This window comes from Lissotriton helveticus, chromosome 12, assembly GCF_964261635.1.
Source record: "Lissotriton helveticus chromosome 12, aLisHel1.1, whole genome shotgun sequence".
Taxonomy (NCBI): Eukaryota; Metazoa; Chordata; class Amphibia; order Caudata; family Salamandridae; genus Lissotriton; species Lissotriton helveticus.
The window spans coordinates 663818709-663846587 of NC_136073.1; the positions used below are offsets into that span (position 1 = coordinate 663818709).

A 27879-nucleotide genomic window follows, 5' to 3' on the forward strand; every position below is an offset into this window, starting at 1 on the left:
GAGATGAAGTGTAAAGAGAATTGGAAAAATTGAAGAAGATGGATGTTATTGAACCAGTAGAATGCTCGGGCTGTATTTTCCACATAGTTATTGCTCGCCGTAGTAATGGCAAATTCCGTCTATGTGTAGACTTACGCCATGTGAACAACAACATTCTTATAGACTATTTATCCTTACGTAGAATTACAGCGATGGTGTCAAGTCTAAAGGGGGTTGCATGGTTTTAATCCATTGACTTTCGAGTGCATACCACCAGATTTCCCTCACGCAAACGTCTTTGGATGTTTCCAATTTAAGCACATGCCATTTGGCCTTGCATCTGTGGCGGCTGTGTTTCAACGACTTATGCACAAAGTTTTGGGAGGGAAAACGGTGAACTGTGAGGCATATTAGCAAGGGCCATATGGTCGCTTTAGCTGCACTTTTTGCCGCTAAAGCGGGATATTTTTATTGCCCTATCGGCAAGCTGTCGCTAACAGCAGTTAGCAACAGCTTTTAGGGTATAGCGAACGGTTTGGGGTCCGCTTTGCATGTCAGCGATATTTATCTCTAATGACATGCAAAGTGGGCGAACCCAAACTGTTAGCGACTGAAAGCAGTCGCTAACAGAGCTATCGCCTATTAGCAAGGCAGGCAAAGCGATAAAAAAAATCGCGCCAGCTGGAAAAGCTCTTCTACAGGTAAATCTTTCTTCGGCATCGATTTATGTTTTTACAGTGTCTATTGTTTTTGGAACGGGTCTTGCTTTCGATTCGGAAGATTTATCTTGCTTTTTTCTTGGATCTACGCTTTTTTGATCCGAAGCTTTGGCTGCCGAGTGTTTAGACTCGTCCGTTCTTGATGCCGAAATGTGTTCCGCTATGGAAACCACTTTGGGGTCTGACTTTTTAGGTACCAAAGTAGTTTTTATTTCGGTAACCCTTGGAACCTCTTTCAGTGCCGAACTTGGTTGCGGAACATCTCTTGGAGTCGAACTTGGTTTCGGTTTCAGTTCGGTAACCCTCGGTATCGAAGGGTGTCTTGGTGCCGGTGCTGACTTTGGCTTAAGCACTTTCTGTTTTTCGGGACCGACGGTCTCTTCGCTGCCGAGCCCGAAGGCGGGGCGTCGGAAGTTTTCGATCGGTGTGCACCCGGACCCGAAGGTGGGGGTGGAACCGAAGCCTGTCCCGGAATGGGGAGGTGAACAGGGTCGACGCTCTTACTCACGACCTGTTGACCAGCTGGAAGAAGATCATCATCTTCGGATCAATCCTCAGCTCCGGAAGCTGACTCCTCTGCCTTGGAAGCGACGTCTTCTTGCTGTTCTTCGACGTCTACCTCGCCCCGTGTCTCGTCTATGATGAGGTCTGGTGTCGACGACGATGACTGCTCCATAGCTCTTCGAGCTCGACGGTCCCTGATTTTCTTCTTGGACCGGAACGAAGCGCAGGCCTCACAGTCTCGAGACTCGCGTGCTCTGGAGACAAGCACAAGTTGCAAACCTCATGCAGGTCGGTTTGAGGAAACTTGTGTCCACACTGAGGGCACTTCTTCAACGGTGTTCTTTCCATGAGCCAAAGGCCCAATGGCGCAGTTGGGCCCAACGGCCCCGACGAGCGCTGGAATGGAGAAGTGGATCCTCTCTTCGACGCAGGCAACCGGAATTAGTGTCGAAGACGATCTTGATAGATTGATTTCTGGATTGGAAAAGAGATCGGTAACGGGACCGAACGATCAACACATCCGAGCCCGATGGCGGAAAAAAACAAACTGAGGATGGAGTCGATGCCCATGCGCACTACAGTCTAAGGGAGGAGTCACCCAGCAGACAAAAGACTCTTCGAAGACAACAACAAAGTGTAATCATCCGGGCCCACCACCAGATGGTGATCTAATGCAAAAGTGTGTGGTCTGCAGCCCATATGCCTCGAACATCTATTTCAACTTTAAAAGATTCGGCATGTTATATGGGCGATGAAACATAACAGTAATCATTTCCTACTCTTAGATTCTTTATAGATTATATCTCTGATTTTTTTTTTAATAACCAGTGCCCACAGTATCAACCTTGTATTGACTCACCCACATTTTTGTAAGTATGGCTAGTGAAACCTTTGTTTAAAAAGCCTCGGTAGCCCCTCCGTACTACAAAACCTGATCAAAATCATCATAGCAAGAAAAATACAAGGTCACGTAATCACTTGTTTTTAATGTAATAACTTGTTTTTCTATAATGTGTTACATCACACATCTTCTATTTCCAAACACTGTAAATAACAAGTGACAGTATTATATAATTTTATGGTACTCAATTTTCCACATTAGAAAGATGGAAGGCTGAGTCTACTTTCTTGGCACTTCACTTGGTGACATACATATCACTGCATAATTCAGCAGTGAGGTTTCAACTCACTAAGCCATCCTTCCGTCACCTTACCTAGCCAAGTACCAACTCTTACCACCCATCCAATCTAGACTGAGGCCGGAACATGGGTCCAACCTCACATTATGGAATGCATTTAATGTATATTGTTTAATGTTAATTGTACATCCTGCCATCACACTAATAACGTTAATTCCTTATAACTAACCATCGGCGCATAATCTTTAAGTCCCGTGAACAGCAGTTCCAATATTTTCCAATATGCTAGCCATCACTGACTTTGAAAATATGTTTACTGATGACTGTGTAGATTTTGATAACATGGATCATATTCTCATCAGAGTCCCAGAAAAAATATTAAAATGGGTAAGCTTGTTCTCAAATCTATTGTGAATTTGTTACAGAGTTAGCAATTTCCCAGTGGAATTACACAAAACCTTACTACTGTTGCTATTTTATTGATGTCTCTAAGGGCATTGCTGAAGCATACACTCACCTCTGCAATTTGTTGTTGTCGTTCATAGGTCAATGGCTTGGAAATTCATATTTCAACTAATATGATACTCTGGTGCACTGACTGGGTGCTATTGTATACCGACGATGTAGTCCTGATGTCGTGGACCCCAGATGGTTTACAGAGACTGATGGACGTGTTTGCTGATTTCATCAAGACTAGGAATTCATAGCTCAATAAAGCCAAGACATTTACGATGGCATGTGGGAAAAACAGCCAAACGTGCAGGAATTTTTTTCATTTGGGAGTTCCCAAATTGCCAGGGTAAATTAATTAATCTATTTGGGTATCCTTTTTACCAATAATGGCTCATAGTCCAAACACATTCAAAATGTTAGATCTGGAATGAGAAGTGTATGCAAGGGAGTCTTTAGGTTCTCCCGCAAATTAGGTAGTCGCCCTGTTAAAAAAAATGATTAACATTTACAAGGCAAAAGTGTTTTCTGCTGATCTCTATAGAGGGGGCATGTGGGGTTTTACGTGTAGTGGTCCTCAGCAGATTGAGGAGAATGTCTTTTTTAGGAACTGGACGAACTTCCCCCATTATGCTCATCTCTATCCACATCTTATTTGATCACAATGGGATCTTTAGGGCTAGAGTTAGCTTTAAGGCCTCCACAATTACAAATAATGCACTAGATGGAAAAAGCATTCCGGAAGAAGGTAAAATTCTACTTGCCTATTAGAACGCTAATATTTACATATATTGTTACAACTGCAAGATTTAACAGATCGGAACAGGAGGCAGATCTTTTCTGGATCCAAACTCTAAGGCTTTTTATCATTATATCTTCATGATATAAGCTCCAATCCTGATTCTCTCCTGCAATTGTTAGACGCTGAACAAACAACAGATGGAACTACCTGAATGGAAAAGAGTTACGGGTCGCAACCCAACCTTTTTCCTAATTATACGCTAGCAGTAAACATGTTCAAATTTACAGATGTATTCTCAACAGAATAAGTCCTCTAACTTTTGTCTAGCTGGAAACAGTGATTGATGTTTAGGGACATCATGAGTGAATTTCTCGATATGTGCGACACTCAGATCAAGGGTTTGGTGACAGATACTGGATGAACATAAAAGAATTCCCTACATATGCTGATTTTCCAGATCTTCTAGAAAAGTACGTTATTGGGACACAAAATGTTGACCTAGGAATTTAAATAGCAACAGCGGTGTTTCTTCACAGGCCATCAGAGCACACACCTACAGAGCTGAAGGCAAGTGGCAGGGAAGGGGAAACCTTGGGCTGTCTTGCTAATTAAGATGTACACCACCCCTATTGTTCAGCTGCTGAAAAGTCTGCTCTTTGCACAATGCTTACACAGAGAAGCTGGAGGAAGATCAGCATGTGCTGGTGTCTGTGGCATGAAAGTAGGTACTGATTCAATTTAACCAAAAATGTGTGGAGGAGAAACAGCTCTATGCTCCTAAATGAATGGGTACCAATACTGGGTCCAACTAGAATAGAAGCCGAGGCACTTTTTCTAATAGACAGACACTGATGAACTCCAGACTTCCCTCTGTATGTTAGGCTACTACATAATTGACACTAAGTTTATACAAGTTTAGAGAGGCCACTGTGCCTGGAGGTATTAATCCCAGCAAACATTTCACAGCCCAAAGAGAGGGTTCCTACTTTCTCTCCCTCCTCCACTTTCTAGCTCCATGCACTTCAGACCATCAAGAGAAAGACAGGGCTAATTGGCCCTCATGAGATACTGACACTACTTTGTGTTTTGATGGTTTGGGCTAGTATAGCCTGTGATGCTAAGCTCATCTGAGCGTTTTATTTCCCCGGTTGTAAGCGCACTTAATGGATGCGTTTAATGTTTCTTTGTTTTTTTCGTATCATGAGTCTTGATAATGAGGATATATGTGGTCTTGTTAAAAAATAATGCATATGGTTTTTATAAATACTAGGACAAATGCTTCATTTCCGGTTTTGTTTAGTGAACATTTCAGAATAATGTAAAATACATGTATATCCAGGTGCAGTATTTAGGGCTTGAGACTTTGCTCACTTAAAGATCATTGCCACCACAAATGGATCCTAGGGATACCAGCTCTTTAATGATGCTGAGAGGTCAGGATGCGCAAATGGCCATGGAAAGTGATTGTGCACCACTAATCAGTTGCAGTTCATACTGCCTTTGTCATATGGATACCTTGCACTCAGACATAAGTCTGGGTGTCGTCAGTATATTGTCGACGTATAAGTTCATGACTCCAGTTGTTGGCCAGCTGGACTGATCCAGCACCACTCCATGGACATGATTTTGTCAATGCCAGAATTCCTTTCCAATTTCTGTCGAATGGTCTCCTTCGCTGACTGTTATGTTCAGCCTGCATTAGCAGCCTCACTTATCAGTCAGTTCTTCCACTTTTGGTTAATATTGAGACTGTTCATTTTGGTGGCGAGGGAGAGCCAAGCCATTCTGCCTAGTTAATAGGATGCCCAATTAACAACTATGAAACATAATGTTTCCTGGGAACTTCACAGTGGTTCATATTGATTCAAGCATTTCCAGTTCTAAAAGTGCATCCACGCTTTTCAACTGAAAAGGGCACCAGGAGTCCAACATGCGGGGCCCCCCCTCTCTCTCTGCATGTTTAAGCCTGATTAGAAAAGGGCTTCTGTGGCCAAACAAAGGACTTTTTAGGTAGAAGCGTGTCTGGACAGTGGTGATTCACTTATGCATTAGACCTTTGATCTTGAGGAGAAACATGCAAATGTGGGATGCTGCTGGTAAGGAAAAGCCGACTCAGGGAATAAGGAGGTGGGACTATATGAAGGGGACATAGGGTTAGGAGTTGAACAGCATAGGGCACTGCCCTTCCTTAGTATTTCACCTTAGGTTTAACTGTGTTTTTATTGTTTCAAGTCTTGACACATACCATCACCTACAACCTTCCGGCCGGCAAGGGTTTCTAAAGAATATTTGAAAAAACACATAACTTTTAACATGTTCTCCTTCAATAGTCGTTCTAACTCCCTCTTCCTGGTCAGCTCGTAAAGTGTGCTGATCTCGAGTGACGCAAGTCTCTTACATTTAGCAGCCCCCTTCTGCTCATTACGCCTGCACTTATTAGTCTCTGCTTTCTGGCAGAGGACTGGTGGCAGACCATTGTTTCAGTCACATCTTCTGGTACTAGTCTCAGGACCTTGAGATATTCTGGTCATGATAGCTCTCTGAACTTGTGTGCCAATAGCTGTACGAAGGGTTGCAATATAGTACCATAGCCCTTAGGCTTATTCTCTGTTGAGAGTGTTTAAGGTTTTTATGGCAGGATTTGCCAAATTTGCAGAAGCCAGGTTAAATGTGCCGGGACATGTCCTTGCCCCAGAGTGACAAGATTACTTGTGTTACTGCTACCAGTGCCATTGTCAGTTGCTTGCCTCCGACGGATTTTGGTGATGTACTGGATGGACATGGTTTGCGCAGTAGGACTAGCCCACAGTCCTTCAAGCTCTGCGTTTCAAAAACCCTATTTATATACTTGATCACCTCGTTACAGAATAGCCCCAACTTCGGGCATCTCCACAGTAAGTCTATGAGAGTCTCCACCAGTCTATAACCCCTACAGCAAAGCGTGCTCAAAGCAGTGTTCCAACTCCCCACGCGCTTCAGAGTTGTATACCAATGGATCAATACCTTCTACTGGGGTTCTCGCAGGCAGGCATTGATAGCAAATGTGTGTGCTTTCTCATATATCTTACCCCAGCCTTTAAGTGAGAATCCCTCTCCCACTTCTTTCTCCCATCTTCTCTGCAGGGGCTTGTTTATGGTGGATATCGGAGCTTTTTTATGTAGCCCATCTTTGAATCATCGTTCAACTGGCATGACCAATCGTAAGACTCCTCACTTCAATGATGGATGCATAAGCCAGTGCGGCACTTATGTGTAGATGAATTTCTCATTTTCTGGGAGGTTGAATGTCTGCCTTAAATTATCAAATCGGAGGGGGCGCTAGAGGGCGCACTGCGGGATGGCTGGCTGAAAAGACAGCTCCGCCGGACGGACACTGAACCACGCTGTTTATCCCGTCTACAGCAACCGATTTCAGAGATGCACACCACATTATACCAGGTGAATATGCATGGCAACTGATGAAGATGCCCTGATGCAGAAAAACGTAAGCACAGTGGAGTAAATTGAGTCGGAGGATTGGAGCAGGAGACTGCATACATCGGGTAAGATGGCGCCCGCAACTCGCTGCTTGAACGGTCATCACGTATAGAAAGGACGGAGTCCCCAAGCGTGATGCTCAATCACAGAAGTTGATACCTGCTGCTATAGAGAGACTCTTAGACAGCGCTTACGCATGAGCCCAAAGCTTCTATTGAAAGATTGAAAGACATTATCGCGCATAAACGATCAAGACGGCGACCCCCTGTGTGACTAACGCTCCATAACACTGCATCCCCAGCGACTAGTAATACACTGGCTGCCGCACCATGTAGACACCTGGATTGCTCAGAATAGACAACGCATAACCGAAGGGTCTGTTATGTTTTGCGTCACAATGGGCGCTGTAGACCGCATTAACCCGGGGCACGAAAACGGCGCGAAAACAGAAGGCAAGATGGCGGCGCCCATATGCGGCGAATCGCGAGTGCTGACAACGCTGCAGAATTAGTGCTGTGGACGCATCGGGTGCGGGGTGCGGAGAGTGCAACAGGCAGAGGAACGCTATTAGTCTCCTAGCCATAGAAAAGTGCACTGGTAACGACTCGCGTTACATCAAGACACCGAAGTGAGGGCTGCGCTGGGATTGCGGGTTGGTCAGTGACACGGACATTCCCTTCCCCCTCGCAACTCCCCTCACACCAGACTGAATTGCGCTCGGCTAGCTATACCCGGCATCGGAACTGAACCATCGCCCAGTTCGGCCATTGAATATTGCGGTAAGCGCCCCCACATGTCCTCCTGTGGAGCATGCTGCACAAGACTGTGCAAGTCGGACGAAGACAATTGTGGAGCCACGCATTGTTTTGCAGATCAAGGCTCCTGGCCCCGCACTGTAAAAGGACACCCCTGTGCTCAATATAGAGGTAACATCGCCGCTGGTGGGCACACTGCGGTTACTGTGGGGTCGACGGAGAGTGGCCTTGCCGCCCGCAACCTGCGCCAGTCCAACCTGGGCCCTGAGTCCATAGGACAGCACGAGATCATACGCTACCCAGCTGAAGACCCAGGGCGAGGTCCACTGGTGAACGCACATCCAAAGGCACAATTAGAGGAATAGAGAGCGCCTCACATAACTAACATCCTGATATTACAGTGTTACTGTACAGTGTTATATCTGACCGCGGAGCTCCGACGGAGAATATCATCCCAAAATGGGGAAACCGGACAGGCAACAACCAAAGCTCAACTTTGAACAACGCAAGACAACATGGGCGCCTCAATCACACTCGGACACCGAGACAGATGCAGAGGGAGGCGCGACGCAAGGTATGGAATCCATTTTGAAAGCCATCCAATCCAGTCTCCAGGACATAAACGGTAAGCTGGATCATCTAACCTGTCGAGTAGATAATATGGCGGCGAAGATGGACAAGCATGGCAAAAGGCTGGATGAGGCTGAAACCAGAATATCGGCGGTGGAGGATGAAGCACACACGAGCACGTCTAAATGCACTGGTTTTGAAAAGATACTGGAAGTAATAAGATCCAAGGCGGAGGATTTGGAAGCTAGATCGCGTCGTAATAATGTACGCATCACAGGTGTGCCAGAATCCACAAACACGGGCAAGATGGAGTCGTACGTGGAAGAACTTTGCCTGGCTCTCTTTGGCAAGGAAGCATTATCACCAGTGTTTATAGTAGAAAGAGCTCATCGCACCCTGGCACCTCGTCCCCCGCCAGGAACGCCACCAAGACCAATAGTGGCGCGCATTTTGAACTATCGCGACAGAGATGCGATTCTAAGACTGGCACGTGAGCACAAAGACCTCTCCTTCCAAAACAACCGTCTGGAGTTTTATCCTGACTACACGATGGCGGTTCAACAGGCCCGCAGAGAATTAAATTCAGCTAAAGCTAAACTACGTGACCTAAAGGTGGAATACGCCATGTTATACCCAGCGGATTAGAGGGGGACAGGAACAAGACCACGGCGAAGAATGAGGGACTACTATGAATTTGCCTCTGGCAGTGGTGCTGATATTCACGTATGTCCCAGACCGACATGGTGAGACCTACCCTAGCTTCTGTGTGCATTGAACTAAATTGTGACAAGCACCCCGCTTGCGGTGAGTCCATACTTTGTAGTGCTATTCTCAATGGTACGCACGACTTTATACACATGCCCGAGTATGAGCTGCCTTGCTACACCAGGGTACTGACATACCTGACAGAGGCGGAGAATTAGCACACACCTGTACTATACTATGTAGGGATGGAACCTCACGTTCCCAGACATTGCTGGAGTGCAGGAATTGGCCACGAGACTATGCTCACCTTTCCCCGGAAGCTACGAGTGGTTTTGACCACGGGTGGGGGTTGGGAGAACCACGACTTCTGTATGTAGAGAGTGCGGGGTCTGTGTAGACAAATTGAATGCATAGCTGAATACACAACTCTGCCACGGGTGTAGACACCATAAGGATCGACATCCACTTCTATACTATGCGCACTCATATGAACGGAGTAATTCCTGGGTGGGTTGGCGGACACTATACAGCTGTTAAGGAGACATTTGGTTGTACTGAGATGTTATCAGTCCGCTAAAGAGCAAATGTTGGTTATTAGGACACTTTACATGTGATAATTTACGTATTCATGCACTGGAGGGCACACTTTGGCATTATATTGCAGAGAGGGACAGAGGTCTGCATGACACACATTTACTATACAGGAGTCACATCATGTATTTCTGTGGTAACACCAGCACGCAATTACCTGTTATAACTATGTTGTTCTACACCGGTGCTAACTATAGACCGGCCATCGGTACATCGGCTTAACCTAGTGACACTTGCACCTCCTCTCAAGTTTAAAGCTGCAGACCCACTACAGATAGTGACATGCTGTAGGATACAGTAACAACTACCCCATTTGATGGTCATTACGTGGTCGAAGGCCTGTATACATTGCACTGATGATTCTTCCTGCTGTAATATACGATGTGTAAATTTGGTTGCTAACAGATAATGTTGTTCGTCCACATCCGCTAGTTCGGATGGTGATGTGCAGTCCAGCCGGACCCCCACATGGGTGCTCCCCACGAAAGTTATATGCAATTGGGATGTTTCCTAAGGGTATGGCATCAGCAGGATTGGGCTGCTGTTGTGGGTGGGGGGTGGGACATGACGGTTGTTGTTTTAGTTTATGGATCTGACTGCTTAGGATGCACTGCCTACACTCAACCAGGATCTACCTATTGTCTGCTTTATTGTGCCTTGTTGCATTATCTGGTGTCCCCCGGACGGGGGTACGGCTAGTCCAGACAGTGAACATTCACAGATTACACAGACAAACCCAATGGCTGCTTCTACAGTGACTCCACCAACGTTAAACTTACTTACCTGGATTATCAGGGGCTATACTAATCCGAGAAAGTTGCGTCAGTTATTCACATGTTTGGATAGATGGCACATTGATATTGTAATGTTTCAGGAAACACACAAAGCCCCACAATCACACACACAGGTAGGACGGAGGTGGGCGGAATCGGTACATTGTGCCAAATACTCATCTTACTCGAGAGGGGTCTCCATACTAGTGAAAAAAGGCACGAATTTCAAAATTGACAAGACGACTATAGACGAGAATGGCCGCTACATTATACTGAGAGGTAGGATACGAGGTAGACAGCTGACACTGGTTAACACATACGGTCCCAACACCGATTCCCCTGACTTCTTTCATGAGCTTGGGTTGCAACTGTCCTCTGAGACGGATCAAGCAGTACTTTGGGGTGGTGACCTAAATATCGCCTTAGATGATAGAGTGGACAGATCAGGCAACACAACAGTGCACCACACGCAAGCTAGAGCCAAATTGTGCAATGTCATGTTAGAGCTAAATATAAAAGATCTATGGAGAGCGCGTAATCCGGGAATTACAGAAGCGACGCACACATCGGCTGCACATGGCAGCTGGCCGCGTATTGATTACTGGCTAGGCTCGGATGAATTATTACTGTGGACACAGGCAATCAAACACATGCCCAAAACTCTCTCAGATCACAACCCCGTCAAACTGTCCTTACAAATTCCCAATTATACGCCACCACCATACAGTTGGAGATTCAATGACGCGGCTTTAACCGACTCCCTTTACGCAGATACCATAGAAAAGGCAATTAAGGAGTATTTTCAACTAAATGACGCCTCGACAGATGACGCTGGCCTCCTGTGGGAAGCGTTTAAAGCCACGATTCGTGGTGTTTGCATTAGCACAACGGCGGGGATATTAAGGGATATTAGAGCACAACTGACACGTTGCGAGTCCAGACTCAGCACACTCGAACGGCAGTATGAGCGTACTCCACATCCAACGATACTTAGTGAAATTAGAAACGCACTAACTGAACATCAAGCGTTCGCAGCCGATGAGATTAAATACTTAAGTAAGAGACACACAGCCAGGGCATACGGGGAAGGGGGACGACCTGGGCGGGTACTGGCGGCTAAAATCTGCGGTGGTCATAAAGCACACACTATAACGCAGATTACTGGAGAAGATGATATTACACATACTGATCAGATGGGTATAATGCACAGTTTTGTCCATAACTATAGAGATTTGTATACATCACGACCGGTAGCTACACAACGCGACACACTACATTATCTGCAAGACATTGCAATAGCTTGGCTATCCGACACCCAAAGACAATACTTGTCTCTGCCGATAACCGTAGAGGAGGTTACGGACGTGATCCAGTCATTGCCAAACGGAAAGGCTCCGGGTCCGGATGGATTCACTTGTGAATTCTACAAAACTTATAAAGATATTCTGGCGCCTCATTTAGTTGCAATGTTTGGTGCTGCCCATGAAACTCAGGTACTCCCAGCCACACTGCACGAAGCAATGATAATAGCACTTTTTAAGCCTGACAAAGACCCTGACAGATGTAATTCATATCGCCCTTTGTCTCTGCTAAATGTGGACTCGAAAATTCTCGCTAAAACACTTGCCATGCGATTACAGCCGCTCATGGTAAATCTGGTCCTCCCAGACCAATCAGGGTTTATACCCACTAGAAATACCGCACACAACACCAGGATGCTCTTTGCGGTCTCCCACTACCTGAGCCCCTCTACGAAAGCGGTAGCGGTTATGCTAGACGCCGCAAAGGCGTTCGATTCCATTGAATGGTCCTACCTAATTACGATACTGCACAGAATGGGCTTCCCCCTGATTTTCATTCAATGGATCCAGTTGGTTTATACCAAACCCAGGGCTAGGGTTAAGATTAATGGCTACGTATCAGAAGCCTTTGATATAGGTAGAGGGACAAGACAGGGCTGCCCACTGTCTCCACTCCTATTTGCCCTGGCATTGGAACCCCTGGCCTGTATAGTGCGACAGCAACACCATCACCTGGCGCTTCAATTCCCGGGCCGGCCGCTACATATTTCCCTGTATGCGGATGATATGCTGCTCTATGTCCGCGACCCTGCACAAAACGTAGAATCCCTCCTACGCGCATACATTAAATTTGAGGGATATTCGGGTCTGCAGATAAACTGGGACAAGTCCTCCATATTCCCATTGACTGACACTACACTGCCGCACCCGATTGAATACCCATTAGCGTGGCAGTCGGACCCCATAAGATACCTGGGTATTTGGTTCCACAGGGACCCGGAACTAGTCATAAGGACAAATTATGGTAGGGCCATCGATGCACTAGAAGACAAAGTCAGGAGGTGGATTCAGCGACCGTTATCACTGGCTTCCTAAACTCCTTTACCTCTTCAACAATATCCCCATCCAACCGTCTAGGGACGTTTTCAAGCGACTGACCTCATTGGTACTGAAGCTGATATGGGCGGGTAAACAGGCGCGTATTACCTTGGCTGTGTTGACACTACCTTATGACAAAGGCGGGTGGGGAGTACCAGACCTCTTGCTATATTACTTATGTGCCCAGGCCCAATAAGCCACGCACTGGTACCACAAAACCCCATATTTGACACATGTAGCTGTTGAGGAGGGTGACGCGGAGCCTATCCCACTAGACGCCATCATTACGCATGACAGACCCCCACTCCACAGCAATGACATTAACACGATTGACACCACAAACGCGGCATGGAGACGGTTGGGTCAGCTGATGCACAAACTACCACTATATGCTCCGGCATTGCCGCTACACCATCATCCGAATCTGTCGGTCACGACGGAAGATGCCGGAATGGGCCTCCTAAAACAGGTGGGGTTGGTCTCCATGGGTGACTTATATAAAGACGGGGTATTCATAACGGAGCGTGACCTGGACTATATACAAAACCCAACGCTATTATTTTGCTTTACATTTCACAGGCTAAAGGGGGCGATCAAACAACACTATCCAACCTTTCCTGATGAGCCGTTAACTTTGGATACACTGCAATTCCTCCTAACGACACCCAAAAACACGCACTTGGTTTCACGGCTCTACAAAATCGCGCAGGCTGAAATAGGCTATAGAGCGACTAGGGCGCAGGATAGATGGAACGCAGTACTGGAAGCTCCCCTCACAGAAAAAGACTGGGAGATAGCCTGCACACTAACCACAATGCTCACGCCCAATGGCAACTTGCAAATATTACATTTTAAATACCTGCACCAAGCATATTACACACCAATCCAACTGCATAGATATGGTCTACGTGACGAGGCACGTTGCAAGCGATGTGGCTACAGCCAAGCGGACTTTATACATTTGGCATGGCAGTGTGCGGGGATACAGACCTATTGGAAAGAGGTGGTGTCTAAATTGTCCGAAATGGTGGGAGTAACTATTGTATGTACAATCCGTTGTTGCCTACTGGGACGTGTGAAAGCCATGAAACGTAAGTTCTGCGCAGTGGCATTGCTGTTGGCTAAACGAAGAGTCTCCATATGCTGGGAGAGTAACAGGGTACCATTGGTTAAGCAGTGGCTGAAGGACATGGCACATTGCCAGGACACGCTCAGAACGTATGAGGAATCACTGCCGCCTAGATCCAGGCCTAAAGACTATTGGGTGTACCTCACTGCCTACTTGAATGCACAAATTGATGATTAAGTGGTTTTGACCGTCTGTTATTTACACTGACCTCCCGCAATTCTTGAAGCACGAAGGCAACACATGTTTCTTAACAATTAAGTCTAGGTTGGGTGGGGAGTGCGGTAGTGGAATGATCCAGTTATAGTTTATGACTGTTCTATAGTAGTAAAAGCAAAGTCTGAGACCTAATATTGCTGTCTACGCGTCCGGCCCACTAGGGTTGTAGGCGACTTGCTGTGTATTTTGTTATACTTGAACTGCAATTCCTCTATGTGACATTTCTTTAACGGTTTTGACACGCTGCCGGCCCACACGGGGTTGTAGGCACCAAGCCGTGTAACATTAACAAACTATATCAATAAAGGTCTTGGAAACTTAAAAAAAAAAAAAAATTAAAAATTATCAAATCGGAGAATCGTGTTACTAGTAAATAAGGAATTTGCCATCAAACATCCCCACTCCCTCCATGCCCCGAAGTTTGCCGGATCTTTAGCTGGGGTGAATTTAGTGTTGCAGGAAACACGGCTGAAGGGGGAGGGAGTGGTAAAGTCATTCCTGAGTGCCACCCTATCCCAGGCAGCAAACGTTACCCTGGTGACCTGAGACAAATACAGTTCCCAACTTTACTGAGCTTTCTTCAGCCATGTGGTTACCCAGGGAGGTGTTCCCGCAAAGTATTTCACTTCACACGGTCTCTGGCCTTCCAACTAGTGCTCGGAATCCTTACCTAGAAGTGTATGGGTTAGTATCTTTGAGATTTATGTGACATTTAAGTTGTCATTGTTGCAACTGGCACCAAGGTCTGAGAATCATAGGCATCCCATTACTCTATCAGTTTGCTACCTGACATGGAACACATATGAAAGAAGTCTGGAGATCAGTATTACCAGGTTAATCTAGAAGAGGGCACAACTAGGAATCATTAATGAGAGTTTGGAGATTAGGAAGTTTATATTGCGCATAAAAATAAAGATGGTATTCATAAGACATTTCCCTCAGATGATGTAGCCTGCATGACTGCTGTAGATTGCGAGGCCCACAAAAGAAACAGTAGTCAAGAACTGCTATCGAGATGTGGACAAATGTCACTGAGGAAATAAAACGCCCACCAAACTTAGGAGGAGAAGCCAATAGCAAAGAGGGGGTTCTTGTTAACCACGTGGGTCCCCTGTTGATAGTGGGATATTGTCTCGACAAAAGCCCAAGATGCATTTGTATGGCCCCATTATTGAATCGTGGAAATTGCAGAAAAAGATTTGCCATGGATTATTTATTACACTTTTGATTCTGGTCAAGGGCAAAACACATTTGTTGTACAATTGTAGCACAGTGAGTTACACGGATTTAGGAACCTCAGCTCTAAAAAGAAAAAGACTAGGGGGCAGATGTATCATCCATTTTTTTTGTCGCAAACACTGCGATTAAAAAAACAGCAGCGTTTGCGACAGAAAAATCGGCAAATGCGATGTATGAAGAAAATCGCATCGCAAAATTAAGGAATCGCAAAATTTGCGATTCCTTAATTTTGCGCAAGCATTTAAGGAATCGCAAAAAGCGATTCCTTAAATGCTATGTAAGAAGCAATAAAGTTTTGCGATTTCACATTAAGAAATCACAAATTACCACCAACTTGTAGTTGGTGGTAATTTGCGATTCCTTTTAAAAATGCACTTTTTGGCATTTGTAAAGGTGCCATGTGGCGCATACATGCCCTTGGGGCATGTATGTGCGCCATATGCACACACATGTAAATTTCAGGGGTGCAGCAGGGTGTCCCTAAGACACCCTTGCACCCTTGAAATTATTCTCAATTTGTGATTAGCAAATTGCGAATCACAAATTGAGAATAACTTCCCATTCCTTCCTATGGGCCTCCTGGTCCATAGAAATGAATGGGAAAATATTCCTTAATTACTATTCGCAATTTCCTAATCGCAATTAAGGAATTTTAAGAAATCGCAAAAAAAATCCGATTTTCTACATACATCCCTATTTGCTAATTTCAAATAGCGATTTCTAAAAAATCGCTATTTGGGATTAGCAAATCAGGATGTTGATACATCTGCCCCTAGGTCACCAAGAACACTGTGGCTAACAGTTTTAAATGTATGTTACACAGGGTCAGTGGTGTAAGCATGTGATTTTTTCTTGCTATACTCTTCTTACCCAAAGGTATTAAGTGACTATGCAATACACTATGCTATATAAATTCAGGTTGATTGGGTCCTTCCAATCCTACCTGGACACACAAGAACAATGGAATTGTTATTACCACAGAGGAGCTCCTTATATTCACCCTTAGATTTTGCAATGAGTCCCATCAGTTCTGACAGGCAGATCTAGGACTCTGCCTTGGGTTACGGAGGCCTGCTAGATGCCATCTTTCTAGCCAGTAGTCAGGTACATAGGGTAGAACTTATGCACATGAATCTTGCCTCACAGTAGTGGCTGTGGAGAGGTACATTCCACAGCCAATCAGGATATTAAGAAGTAAGAGTTGCGAAAGCTCTGTGGCGTGAAACAGGTGTTTTCTTTTTTAAATGTGTTTATTAGATTTCAAATACAAAATACAGTCACATTTGGTAGTGTATAATACAGATAGTATATCTCTTCTAACCACAAAGCCTGGTGTTCATGCAGAGATTGTGAAGTAGCATGTAAGGTCTCAAGAGGGGCGACGAGACATAGCACTTGCAGTGTTACATTTAGGTCACGTGCCTGGTTATGTGTTGGTGAGTCCATGTGAAGGATTATGGGGATTGGGCAGTTTCCCTCGAGTCCTGGTCTAGAGTGCAAAGGTACTCATGGAAGCAGGACCAGGTATCCCTGGGGCAAGAAGTGGGGGGTTGTGAGCTGGCGTAGTCTCCTCCCATGCTCTCACATCTAGTCATGCTTTCAAGACAGTCTTTGATGGAGGGCGGCCTATTTCCCCCCCATCTCAGAGATATCTCCCTCTTGCCGAGCAGCAGCGCCATAGTGACTGGTCGGCGGATCCCCAGAGGGACTTCAAGGGTGTAGCCCAGTAGGGCAGTCAAGGGGTTGGGGGTCGAGTGCAACTGGTGTTTTGATGGAGAAACCGCTGCGTACCACGACTCAGCTATTGTTAAATGTAGGGTACAGAGATGTGGATCTGGCAAGCCTACTGGAAAATGGACATTATAGTTGTGAAGCTCCCTTTACTGGATCGATGCACTAAGGAACCGATTATGGTGGTGGATGGATTTCAGTCTGCCCTCCATCGTATCTGGGATTGAGACTGCCTGACATGCTGTTGGCGATCCCATAGTAGGCATTACAATGCGACCACCACCACGGCGGTCGCAATGCCTATCTTTTATATTGCGGTTGGTGCTGCTGGCTGCAGCACCTGCGCAATGTAAAAACGGGACACTGCACATATACCTGCACTACGTGGCGGGCACCTCAGGGATATGTAGGGGGGCACCATAGGTACCCTCCAACACCCACAACCAAGGGCCTGGGGGAAGGGGGGCCTGCTAAGGTCCCCCAATGTCCCTTTTGCCAGCCTTTTCATGGCGGTTGGTCTTTACGACCGCCACACATCCGCCCACCATCTTAATATGGCGGGCGGAAAAGTTGGTTATGATGACGGGAAGACCGCCACCGACAGCCTGTTGGTGGCGGTCTCCCCGCCATTGTAATCAGCCCCAAAGTTGGGAATTTAGACTATCTCGACTTCACTGACATCTTACACACACGTACCTCAGACACCTTTTATTGCCTCTCACCGCCTTTTTGCTAGGAACATTTAGCAACTTGACAGCATGACAGAGCATGTTGGAAACAGTGACAAAATGGTGACTCGTGTGGTTATTTTATGAAATCATAAAGCGCCTACCTCCTGGACTCATAGTAATGCATTTTTCCTCCATTTACTCAAACACTGTTGGGAAGCTGCAAATATGATACCCAACTTGTAATGTGGTCACTCATTAACTCATTCGACCATCTACATACCTTTAGGAGAAGCTATGGCTATTCAGTCAGAAATCGTGTGACTCTTAATTCACCTGCGTCACCCACCAGAACAGTCTATCCATTGATGTTTTAATGATTTACGCATCCACAACGTCCAAGCAACCAACTTTCCACTAATCCATGGGGCCACCACCTCAAGGACATACCTTCTTTAGCAGCAGTAGGTCTTGCATGTAGAACGTGATGTAGAACAGTAGTGCAAAGCAGTTGAAGAACCGGAACTAAAGGAAGAGAAAACAGAGCAGTTATAGTCCCTGTGACATTCTCTCTTCTCCAACCCCCACGCCACCCCCCAAAAATGACTCTTTCCCAGGCACTCGCCTCTTCTTGCAGGCATTACAGGAGGCACCTTAGGGCCGGTCCTCCTTACCTAGATGGATTTCTGAAGACATTCTGACATCAGGGTCGCTTCACAGCAATTGTGCAAAGGTCCAGCCCCTGCCTTGGATGTATAACAGTGGTCTGAAGCAGAGGGTGAGGGCTTCATGAAAAAACAAAAGGGTTTGTACACTGTCTTACAGTCTTAAGTCTTAGGCTAGTCCTTATTGATTTCACATATAAAACCCTGGGGATACGGACTAGCTACCTAGTCCTCTCTCTCTCCTTTGATAGTGATATAGTGGTCTGAAGCAGGCACACTGCTACTGGTACTTGGTGTAGTGTACTTCATAGCAAAGACCCAATCAGTACAAAATATTAATCCTTATAATATCGATGCCATGAAGCCTGCATTCTTATTGGCTGTCATACTAATGATGTCACAAGGACCACTTTATTCAAGAGGCTTCACCTGGACTCTTCCACTCTTGTAAGAAGTTAACTGCACTATTGCATCTTAACAAAGTTCGTGGATTTCAAATCCCTATATTCGTATGCAATGACGTCACTTTGCCAATCAGGAATCATTCCTTCTGTGAATATTATACTAGGAACGTCAAGCAGGCTAGTTCCTTAGGTTGATAAATGTTGTTAAGTAGCTGCACGTTCAGTAGGACAATGAATCCTCGGAAGCTCATTGCAGGCTGAAGGAGGCTATGGTGGGCGACAAATAAGCATCACATTTCCAAGAGTTGTTCCTGGCCAATGAGAGCCCTCAGGAGTGGTGACATCAAATCAAAACAGTCTTCACGCCTTTCCAATATCCTAATCTCGGATCACTGACAGAAACAAATCACTGTAATCTCCCCGTGCCTAACAAAAACGAATGTGTTCTTGTGTAACGCAACTGGTGCTCATGTAAAGCGCTCTGATACCCGATATCTTCGGGTCAAGCTCGCCCTATGTAAAACTCCAGGAAAAAACGGGGGGGGGGGGAACATGGCCTCCCTCCGTCCATGGACCTGGCTGCATTCCTTGGATGGTAATGCTCCGCTCAAGGACAGACCAGGATGCTGACGGCGTTTTCTGAACCTGGGAGGAGACATTCCTTCCTCCTCTAAAGAGACAGAGCAGCTGCAAGTATGAATACACATATGGTACAAGAAAAGGTTAATTTCTCTCAGACATCCACACGACATGGGTATTTAACCCGCAATCAGTGAACTGACACATTAGACCCTCACTTGGGAAATACGAGTTCAGAGCAGACAACCCAGGTACATACCGCAAGCACCTTAATGGTCAAATGGTTCTGGAACGCGGACTCCACTCGATGGTTTTCTGCAGGATATTAAAAGGAAAACAGATTTAGGCTATATGATACACAGGCACAAACGTTCACATACATAGGTGCACACATGCAGAATCATATGTGAGCAGAATCACACACAGGTGAATCACACACCCCGCAGAATCATACACTAGAGGACAAACACACTGGGGACGGTGATAAAAAACACAGGCACGGACGTGAAAATATCCATATGCAGCGAGCATGAAATAAGCATTGGCTGCGCGGCCAAGAGGGGCATTTATGGGAAGCGGGTTGCACATGAGCAGGAACAAGAGGCCACGTTCACGCAGACACAAACACACAGGATACACAGGACAGAACGCAGGACCAGACAGGACCCTAAAGCAAGCCTGATACAAATGGTCAAACATGTCCCCGCTCACTTGCTGTCGCTTCCTTATATGAATGTTTCTGTCTAATCTCTCCCTTTCTATCTCTTGGTTTGCCTGCTGTGCCTGCTGTTATAAACACAGGGGGAGCTGGAAACAGAGCTAGTGCCTGTCTACCTTCAAAAACTGGTCTGCAGCTGCTCCAGCACTCCCTACCCCTTTCCCAGGAACAAGCATTTGCAATGCAATAGGTCTCGCAGTTACGCGAGTTTAAGCTATTGGCATTGTAAATGACAATGCCTTTTATTTATGTTTTAAAAACGAAAACAAAAATAAAAGGCATTGGTATTTGCAATGTCAATAGCTCAAACTCGCGTAAATGCGAGACCTTTTGCATTGCAAATGCTTGTTATAGGACTTGTGCCCTGGTCTTGGGTGAGGGTGTATCCAAAGGAATACAATCTGTCAATCTCTAGCAAGGCGTCTGGTAAAAAATATGGGTCTGGGAAGCAAGCTGGTCTGGACATAGTTTTATGTAGCAGAAAATAACATCACAAAATAGGCAACACGAAGAACATATACACTGCTCAGAGAATACGTTTCAATTGGGCCTGGGAAGAACGGGTTACCATGTGCAGGACAGAGAGTAGGAGGCGGAGCTTCTCCAGAGTGGGTGAACAGCAGCTAGTGTGGGGGGGGGGCTGATACACAAAATGACCACGGACCAAAGCCGCAAAAAGACAGTTGCTGTGGACTAGGAAGGAGCACTGAGTCACGGCTCTGTGAACTGTCACCAGCACAGCCACCGCCTACCGGAATCGACACAAAAGAAACGCAGCTGAAGGCCCGCGAGTGCAGACGGAGCCAGAACCTGGCCAAAAAGCACACTCACCCAGTAAAGAAAGACACAGGCCTGCAGAACCCGTGAAGAGACCTAGTAATAGAGGGCAGCAGCTTTCGACTCACACACAGCATACCCCGGACTCAGCAGCGTAGAGCACAGCCTCCGGCAAGCCCTGAAAACAAGGTGCTGCGGCCCCATTTCACTGACGTATGACACGAACGATGCGCAGACATAGTTGTCAATATGCACGCGTGTGCTCAAACGACGAGAGCTGTACATGTGCACATCGCCTGTCCTCCGGGCACGTGCACATCTCCTGAACCCCTTCGGCAGAAAATCGACGACAATAGATCTCACCAAGTTGGCAGCGCATGCGCTGCATCGCTAGGCGAGACCTAAAAAGCACGATAGATTGAATAGCCAATCCGGCCCCGGCGGACCATGCAGATTGAAAAGAACTACAGCAGAATAAAGGTTGACATGAGTAGTATACACAACCAGAAACAGGGGAACGGAGGGCCAGATATACCAAGATTTTGTGTCAGGAATGTGTCCCTTTTTTAGCGCAGCCACAACACAAAAAATAGTTTTTTATTTACAAAGCCACACGAACAGCCACGTAAAGCCTCTCTGTGTAACTTTGAAAATAAAAGTAATACAATATAGCGCATGGTGCTGCCTTGCGTTCTGTAGCACACTTACAAAGAGTAATACGCCTCTAAATATAGTTTTTGCGCGGGAAGACACCCCTTCCTTCACAAAAACTATCTTACCCACAATACAGGCACCCGTGCACCATGCAGTAAGAGCGCCTGCATTGGTGCTAGGCAGCCACAAGTGCAACAGCACAGAGAGCGCTGAACAGCGGCATGTCTTTGTAAATATGGTGCAATTCAACTCTCTCCCGTTTACGCAACGCAGTGCAGCAACTTGTCTTATTGCACTGTGTTGCATGAACAGTTTATAAATCTGGACCCTACACTGTAATGTATTCAGCTTTCTTCCCACTCTGACAAATTCGTTATATTTTGTGGGGTAGAAGTAACCTAGTGGATGCAACTGGCAATCTTAAAATGTGTCCAGTTGATACCACTTCTCATGTAACTGCCAAGTCAGAGTAACACACAAATGCACTAGTCGCAGAACTGAACTCATTATTAAAATAAATAAATACATTGTAAACTGTTTTTGTTTATAAACTGGGAATCAGTACTTTCCTTACCTCCACGCTAAGAGTGGTGCTATCATGGAGCAACTGTGGAAAGGCTGACCAAAGGAATTTTTTATATTTTCGACTCATGTTGTCCTGCTTAAAAACTGAGGGTAACCAGGTCTGATTAGCTGCAGAAGAATTTAGACAGACATTTTCTTCATGTAAGTCAGAAGAATGGTTCAGTGAGTTTAACACTTGCCACAGAAATATGTATATGGCTATTCACAAAGGTAACTTACACTTGTGAGTAAGTAACGTGTACGTTTACACTACCACTTATAAGTAACTTTATTATTTTTGTCTATTCACCATTTTCAAGTGTAAAGTTATTCAAAAGTGCACAATTACATGTATCCAGCCCCTGAAACACGGGCTGGAGCAAACTTTATGAGTGTAAGTTATTACTGTCAAAAAGGAGCTGTAATAAGTCCACTACCACAACTGGCCAACTACTGATTCTGCAACACCTTTCCCACAGAAAGTAATGGCAGCAGGGACTTAAAATCGAACTCCATAGGAAATAACGTTCGATTACATTCATTTATTTAAATATAGGTATATAATTAATGTAATGTTAAAACATTTAAATATAATTGAAAAATACATATTTTATGGTAAAATATTTTAATAACTGGTTTAATTAAAAAATTAATATAACTATTTAAATTAATCCTATATATAACCTTTACAAGTTGTAAACATTTTTCTTTAGGTGGAATTTGTTTACTCCATCTTAAAAAAATAAGGCTAATTTGATGTAAAGTATTTATATTAATTAAATATTTAATTAACATTGAATTTAATAGTCTGGTAGCTTTTTTATTTTGTTCTACATTTAAATTAAATATGAAACATTAATTTACATTAACATTTAATATAAAAAAGCTTTATATTTTTTCTTTCGTTTAATACACATTTTTTTTAACTTTTCCCCATATTTTACCATAAGGAGATCTCTGCCCGATGGCTCTACTCTTTTGTGGGTGGGTGCATGTCCCTCCCTAAACCACCTTACTCAGCCCTACTCACTTCTCATAGGCAATAAGTATAATCCTTTTTCCAGCAACTCCCACTAATCCCACCAACATTCACTATTAAGTAGCAAATTTACATGTGTGAGAATCTACCCACAGAAAAGGTAGGAGAGGTTGAGATTTACACTTGTAAAATTATGAATTGCATTTTGTAGTAAGTAAGTAGTACTTCACATACTACTAAGTAGTGCTTTACAAACTACAGTTTGTGAACAGCACATTACAATTTCAAATCTCGGCCATCACTTCATAGTAACACTTATAATTTACATCGCTTAGAAAAAGCAGAAATACTGCCTGAAGTACTGTACACTAAACGGAATAATCATAGACTGATATTCACTCACATAAAGCATAGGTTATTGCCCTCATGGAAGCTAATGGTTAGTCTAACTGTTATCCAGCAGAATTAATAAAGTGGCCCACTGCTCCCAATGCACCACAAAAGCCTTTGATCTTGCAACAAGAGCAGCACCATAACCGAGACATTCAGAGTTTTTACTAGAAATTCACAATTTAAAAACAGCATTCTTGCAGCAAATTATACTGTAAAATCAGAATAAGAAATTTGCATGAAGGGTACAAAGTGAGTTAGTAGGTGGATACTTTCTAGGTAACCTACCCTGTGCCATCCATTTCTTAAATGTCTAACCGAGTACAGACTAGCTTTGTGGGCCCTTGGGAACTTCCAGAGTGCACCAGGGCCGAGTCACATTCAATGAAAAAAATCAAGTTAAATTACGACTCTGATACTGTATTCTGTCCAGGCTGAACCAAAAGCTACCCTGTCTTTATAGGCAAAATGAGGCCCCTGGACAAGGGCCCTAGAAAGGTCAAATCAGGAGATTTGGGGCCTGCAATCGCCCTAAGAACCTGATAGCTATTAATTTAGGTTGAGGTGCCAGAGCATTTTCAGGACTAGCAATGTGCTTGGCTGCAGTCGAGCTATGTGGTGAAAACTAGTGCCAGATGTACGTAGGGAAGGCTTTGCGATTACCAAATAGCGAATTTTGGGTAAATGCAAATACCCATGTACAAATGTGTGTTTCACACACATTGGGAGTCCCAATGGATCACACATAGACCTACTTCATTAATAATAATGAGGTATATCTCAATTTGCAACCCATTGGGAATCACAAAAATCACAGGGATGATGGCCTGCGGGGGCCAGCAGACCACCATGTCTGTGATTGCTTTTCAATAAAGCAATGTTTTTTTTTTTTAAAGTAGCCGGTTTTCCTTTAAGGAAAACAGGATGCGATTCAAGAAGAAAAGGAAAGGTTCTATTTTTATATGTAGGTCTTGCCTAGGCAGCGCTTGCGCTGTCTCTTCGAGACATGCTGTATTCAGGAATGGGCTTTAAGGTCTGCCCTTGTTCCGCCCATATATTTTATTGCCTCCTTGCAGTGTCTTTTGGAAATCTTGAAGTTTCATTGGTTTATTCTGTAAAATAGTCCTTCCTTCTCCCTGTTTAGTACCTCCCTCTCTTCTGTTGTTACCTCCAATGAGGACAGCTCCTTTTACATGTGTCCTTACTCGGCAGGTTTCATTAACAGTTAGTGAGCATTATTTAGTTAATTAATGTCTTCTTTGTTAGTTGCTGAAGCAGGCACAACATGCTGTCCGGCTTCTGCACCCCCACCTTGGTTTGTAGTTGTTGTAGGAGGCACGATATGTCTCCCGCTTCAGCAACCCGTGACGCTGCAGAGGTAATATTTGTTATTTAAAAACGCTTTACTTTAAAGATCTTTGTAATTTCACCAAGTAAAACGTATTAGTGTTTATTTTTTATCGGCCGCGTCGTGTAACATGCTGTTTGGCTTCTGTAACCTGCCCAAGTAAAACGCATTTGTGTTACAGTTAGTATTTATCAACTGTGGTGTTTTTATCGGCCATACTGTGTAATATGCTGTTTGGCTTCTGTGACCCGCAGAAGTAAAACGCATTTCTGTTACAGTTAGTATTCATTGTCCGCAATGGTTGTTATCGACAGCAGTGTGTAACATGAGTAGCAGCGCAGTAACTGAGGCAGCAGGAGCTAAATTGCAGTGAGTTTTGTCCCAACCCTGGGGCTATCTTTTTCCCCTACCGGCGCTCCCAGCCTCTTCCTCCTCCCTGGACTCGTTCCTGCTGCGTCCTTCCTGGGCTTGGGCTCAGGCTCTGCAGAAGCATTAACACTTTCAGGCGGCTCCTTTTTCACTGCCAACTCGGAGTCAGTTTTGCTTGTATCTGCTTTCTTTATCTCTTCCCCTAGCCCCTCCACCGCACCCAGAATATCCTAGGTAGTCATTTTCAACAATACCCGGCCCCAGCAGAGACTCAAAAGGACCCGACAAACCTCTGCCGCGGGGGAATTCAATATCTTACGAGCAATGCTGTTTATTTTTGTTCAACTATGTGAGTAAAAACAACGAAAGCACGCTATCTTATGTTTTAATTGTATAATTTATTACATCACTCTATCTTGTTTTATTGTTTCGTTTCTTTTAACAGCTTGGCATGCTTGTTTTTTTATTCCACTTGGAAGTACTCCTGTTCCTGTTTCCACATCAAAGCGCTCTAGTTCCCATGCTCGTCGTTGCTACATTCGCTTATGGAGTGCCTCAGCAATAACGAGCGTGGAGGGATTCCGCGCTCCTTATATGAACTGCTGTTCTCACAGCGCAGTCCTCGAGGCTTCAGGAGCTCAACTGCTATGATTTGTCACCCGGCCTGGAGTCTGTCTTTTTTCTACACCATCCCTCCCAGCCTCTTCCTCCTCCTCCTCCCTGAACTCGTTATGTTCTGCTGCTTCCTTCCTGGTCTCAGGCTCTGCAGGAGCATTAACGCTTTAACTCTAGTGCCTCAAAGGAAAAGGCATAGTACAATGCATTGTAATGTAATGCACTACACAGGAAACCAGGTTAGAATGACGGCCTCTGCTTAACATCCTGTTATTCTGGCAAAATCAGTTTTCTATCCACATACCGAAAAAGGGGTAAATGTGTTACAATGTTTCTGAAGTTGTCATTTATGTCTTGGCATCACCCTAACATATGGTGATCTTTGTCTATTTACACTATTTAAGCCACATTCACTGTCGATAGTTCAGGGACTGTAAAACTAAAAGATAAGATCTCTTCCCATTGAAAAGCACAGCGCCCCATGCAGGTAAGAGCAGTGGGACTGGGCTGGGGGAGATTTGAGAGACGACCACGAGGCAAAATTAAATAAATAATTAATCTTTCCTTGTCGAAATCCCCTCCCCCCCCCCCCCCCCCCCCCCCCCACCGCTCTTACCCGCACAGGTCACTGCTGCAGAAAAAACAGACAGCTTTAACACAATGCAGGGATGTTTGCTTTTTACTATTTTCTTGAGAAAAGCAGATGTTGTGCTCCATGTGAAAGAGCAGCTGAATTTGGCTTAATATTAGATTTTCTTTAATTGAGGCAGCAGCATCATTTCATAATTTCCTTCGCTCTTTTTTGCTGAAAACCAGATACTTTTAAAATTAGTACACACACTGTATTGAAACTAAATTGGATACTTTGTAGGAACACATACTTATTACCTTTATATCTGTGCTTGTTTTTTCGGGCTTGGCACTATAATATGTTTTACACAAATACACACACTTCATTAATAATAAATAAATAAGCTTCAGCAAGTACTCATTTATCTTATTTGTAAGAAATTTGTAAACAGTATTTCCGTTTTTTAGCAGGGCGCTACATTTTTAGGTCTTGCCTACGCAGCGCGCAAGTGATGCTTTGGAGTGACCTTTTTAAATCACTCTGGGCTTTTGCGGAAACTGGTGCGTGTTCTGCACTGTTTCCAATCAACCCTAGTGCATGTGCGGCGTTTGCCTTTCGGAAGCGAGCAGCGGCGCCATCTGTTAGCAATTATCGCGCCCGCCGCTGCTCGCTCCCGTTAGGTAAACGCTAGATGGACTTTAACATTTGCAGCCACCGGGCCGCGCTTCTTCTATTGTTCCTTTAGATGTGTTGTTTTTTACAGAACTCCTAACGGTATTCAGAATGTATGATGCTCGCTCCCCACCATACGTTCCCTGCCATAACCTTTCGTCCTTTCATCCAGAAGTTGGTATCTTTTTCCTGTGTTTTTTCACATGGCCTGCTCGTCTGTCCTTCCCGCGTGCCGGTTTATAGTGCGTGACTCACCAATGAGTCACCGCTATCCCGCAAGGCTGCAACCCCCTCCGGTCCACTTCCGGGGAGCAGGCATCTGTCAGGTCTCCTCGCAGAGCATTACTCACTTCTCACTGTCATTACAGGCTGCTGATTGGCCGGACTGGGGTCAACAGACGTGCTTCCACTGAATGGAAAATAAATTATCTCTGAGAGGCAGCTTGTTGGAGGAGTTCTCGAGGGCCTCTCTGGAGTACAGAGACTGATTTTGTTTTTGTTTAGGTGACTTATGCGGGCAAGGTGTGCATGATGTATTCGCAAATCCTTGCATCAGCAGCCAAATGCCGAGGGTTAAGTGCAGCCAACAGGATTTAGGATCTGATGTACAATCCCCGAGCCCATCCAGTGGTGTTACCAACTGGAATGCAATTTGCGATGCAACCTATGGTCAAATCGTTGCAATGCAAATTGTCCATTCGCCAGAGTTGCAAAAGAACCAGTCTAATGAGTATTAATTAAACAGGTCACTGAAAATACAAGGGTGGATGGAGCCTGCAAGGAACAGG

At 44.9% G+C, this 27879-nt stretch overlaps 1 protein-coding gene across 4 annotated transcripts in view; it reads right to left on the reverse strand.

The window, feature by feature from the left end:
• The window catches only part of LOC144799917 (anoctamin-10-like), a 394459-nt gene that overhangs the window by 189078 nt on the left and 177502 nt on the right, over positions 1-27879 (reverse strand). For all 4 annotated transcript variants that reach the window (XM_078671537.1, XM_078671539.1, XM_078671538.1 and 1 more), the window contains 2 exons: positions 19694-19749; positions 18237-18311 (listed from right to left, as the gene is read on the reverse strand). In XM_078671537.1, the coding sequence (XP_078527663.1) occupies positions 18237-18311; positions 19694-19749 (131 nt within the window). The remainder of the gene's footprint in view (positions 1-18236; positions 18312-19693; positions 19750-27879) is intronic.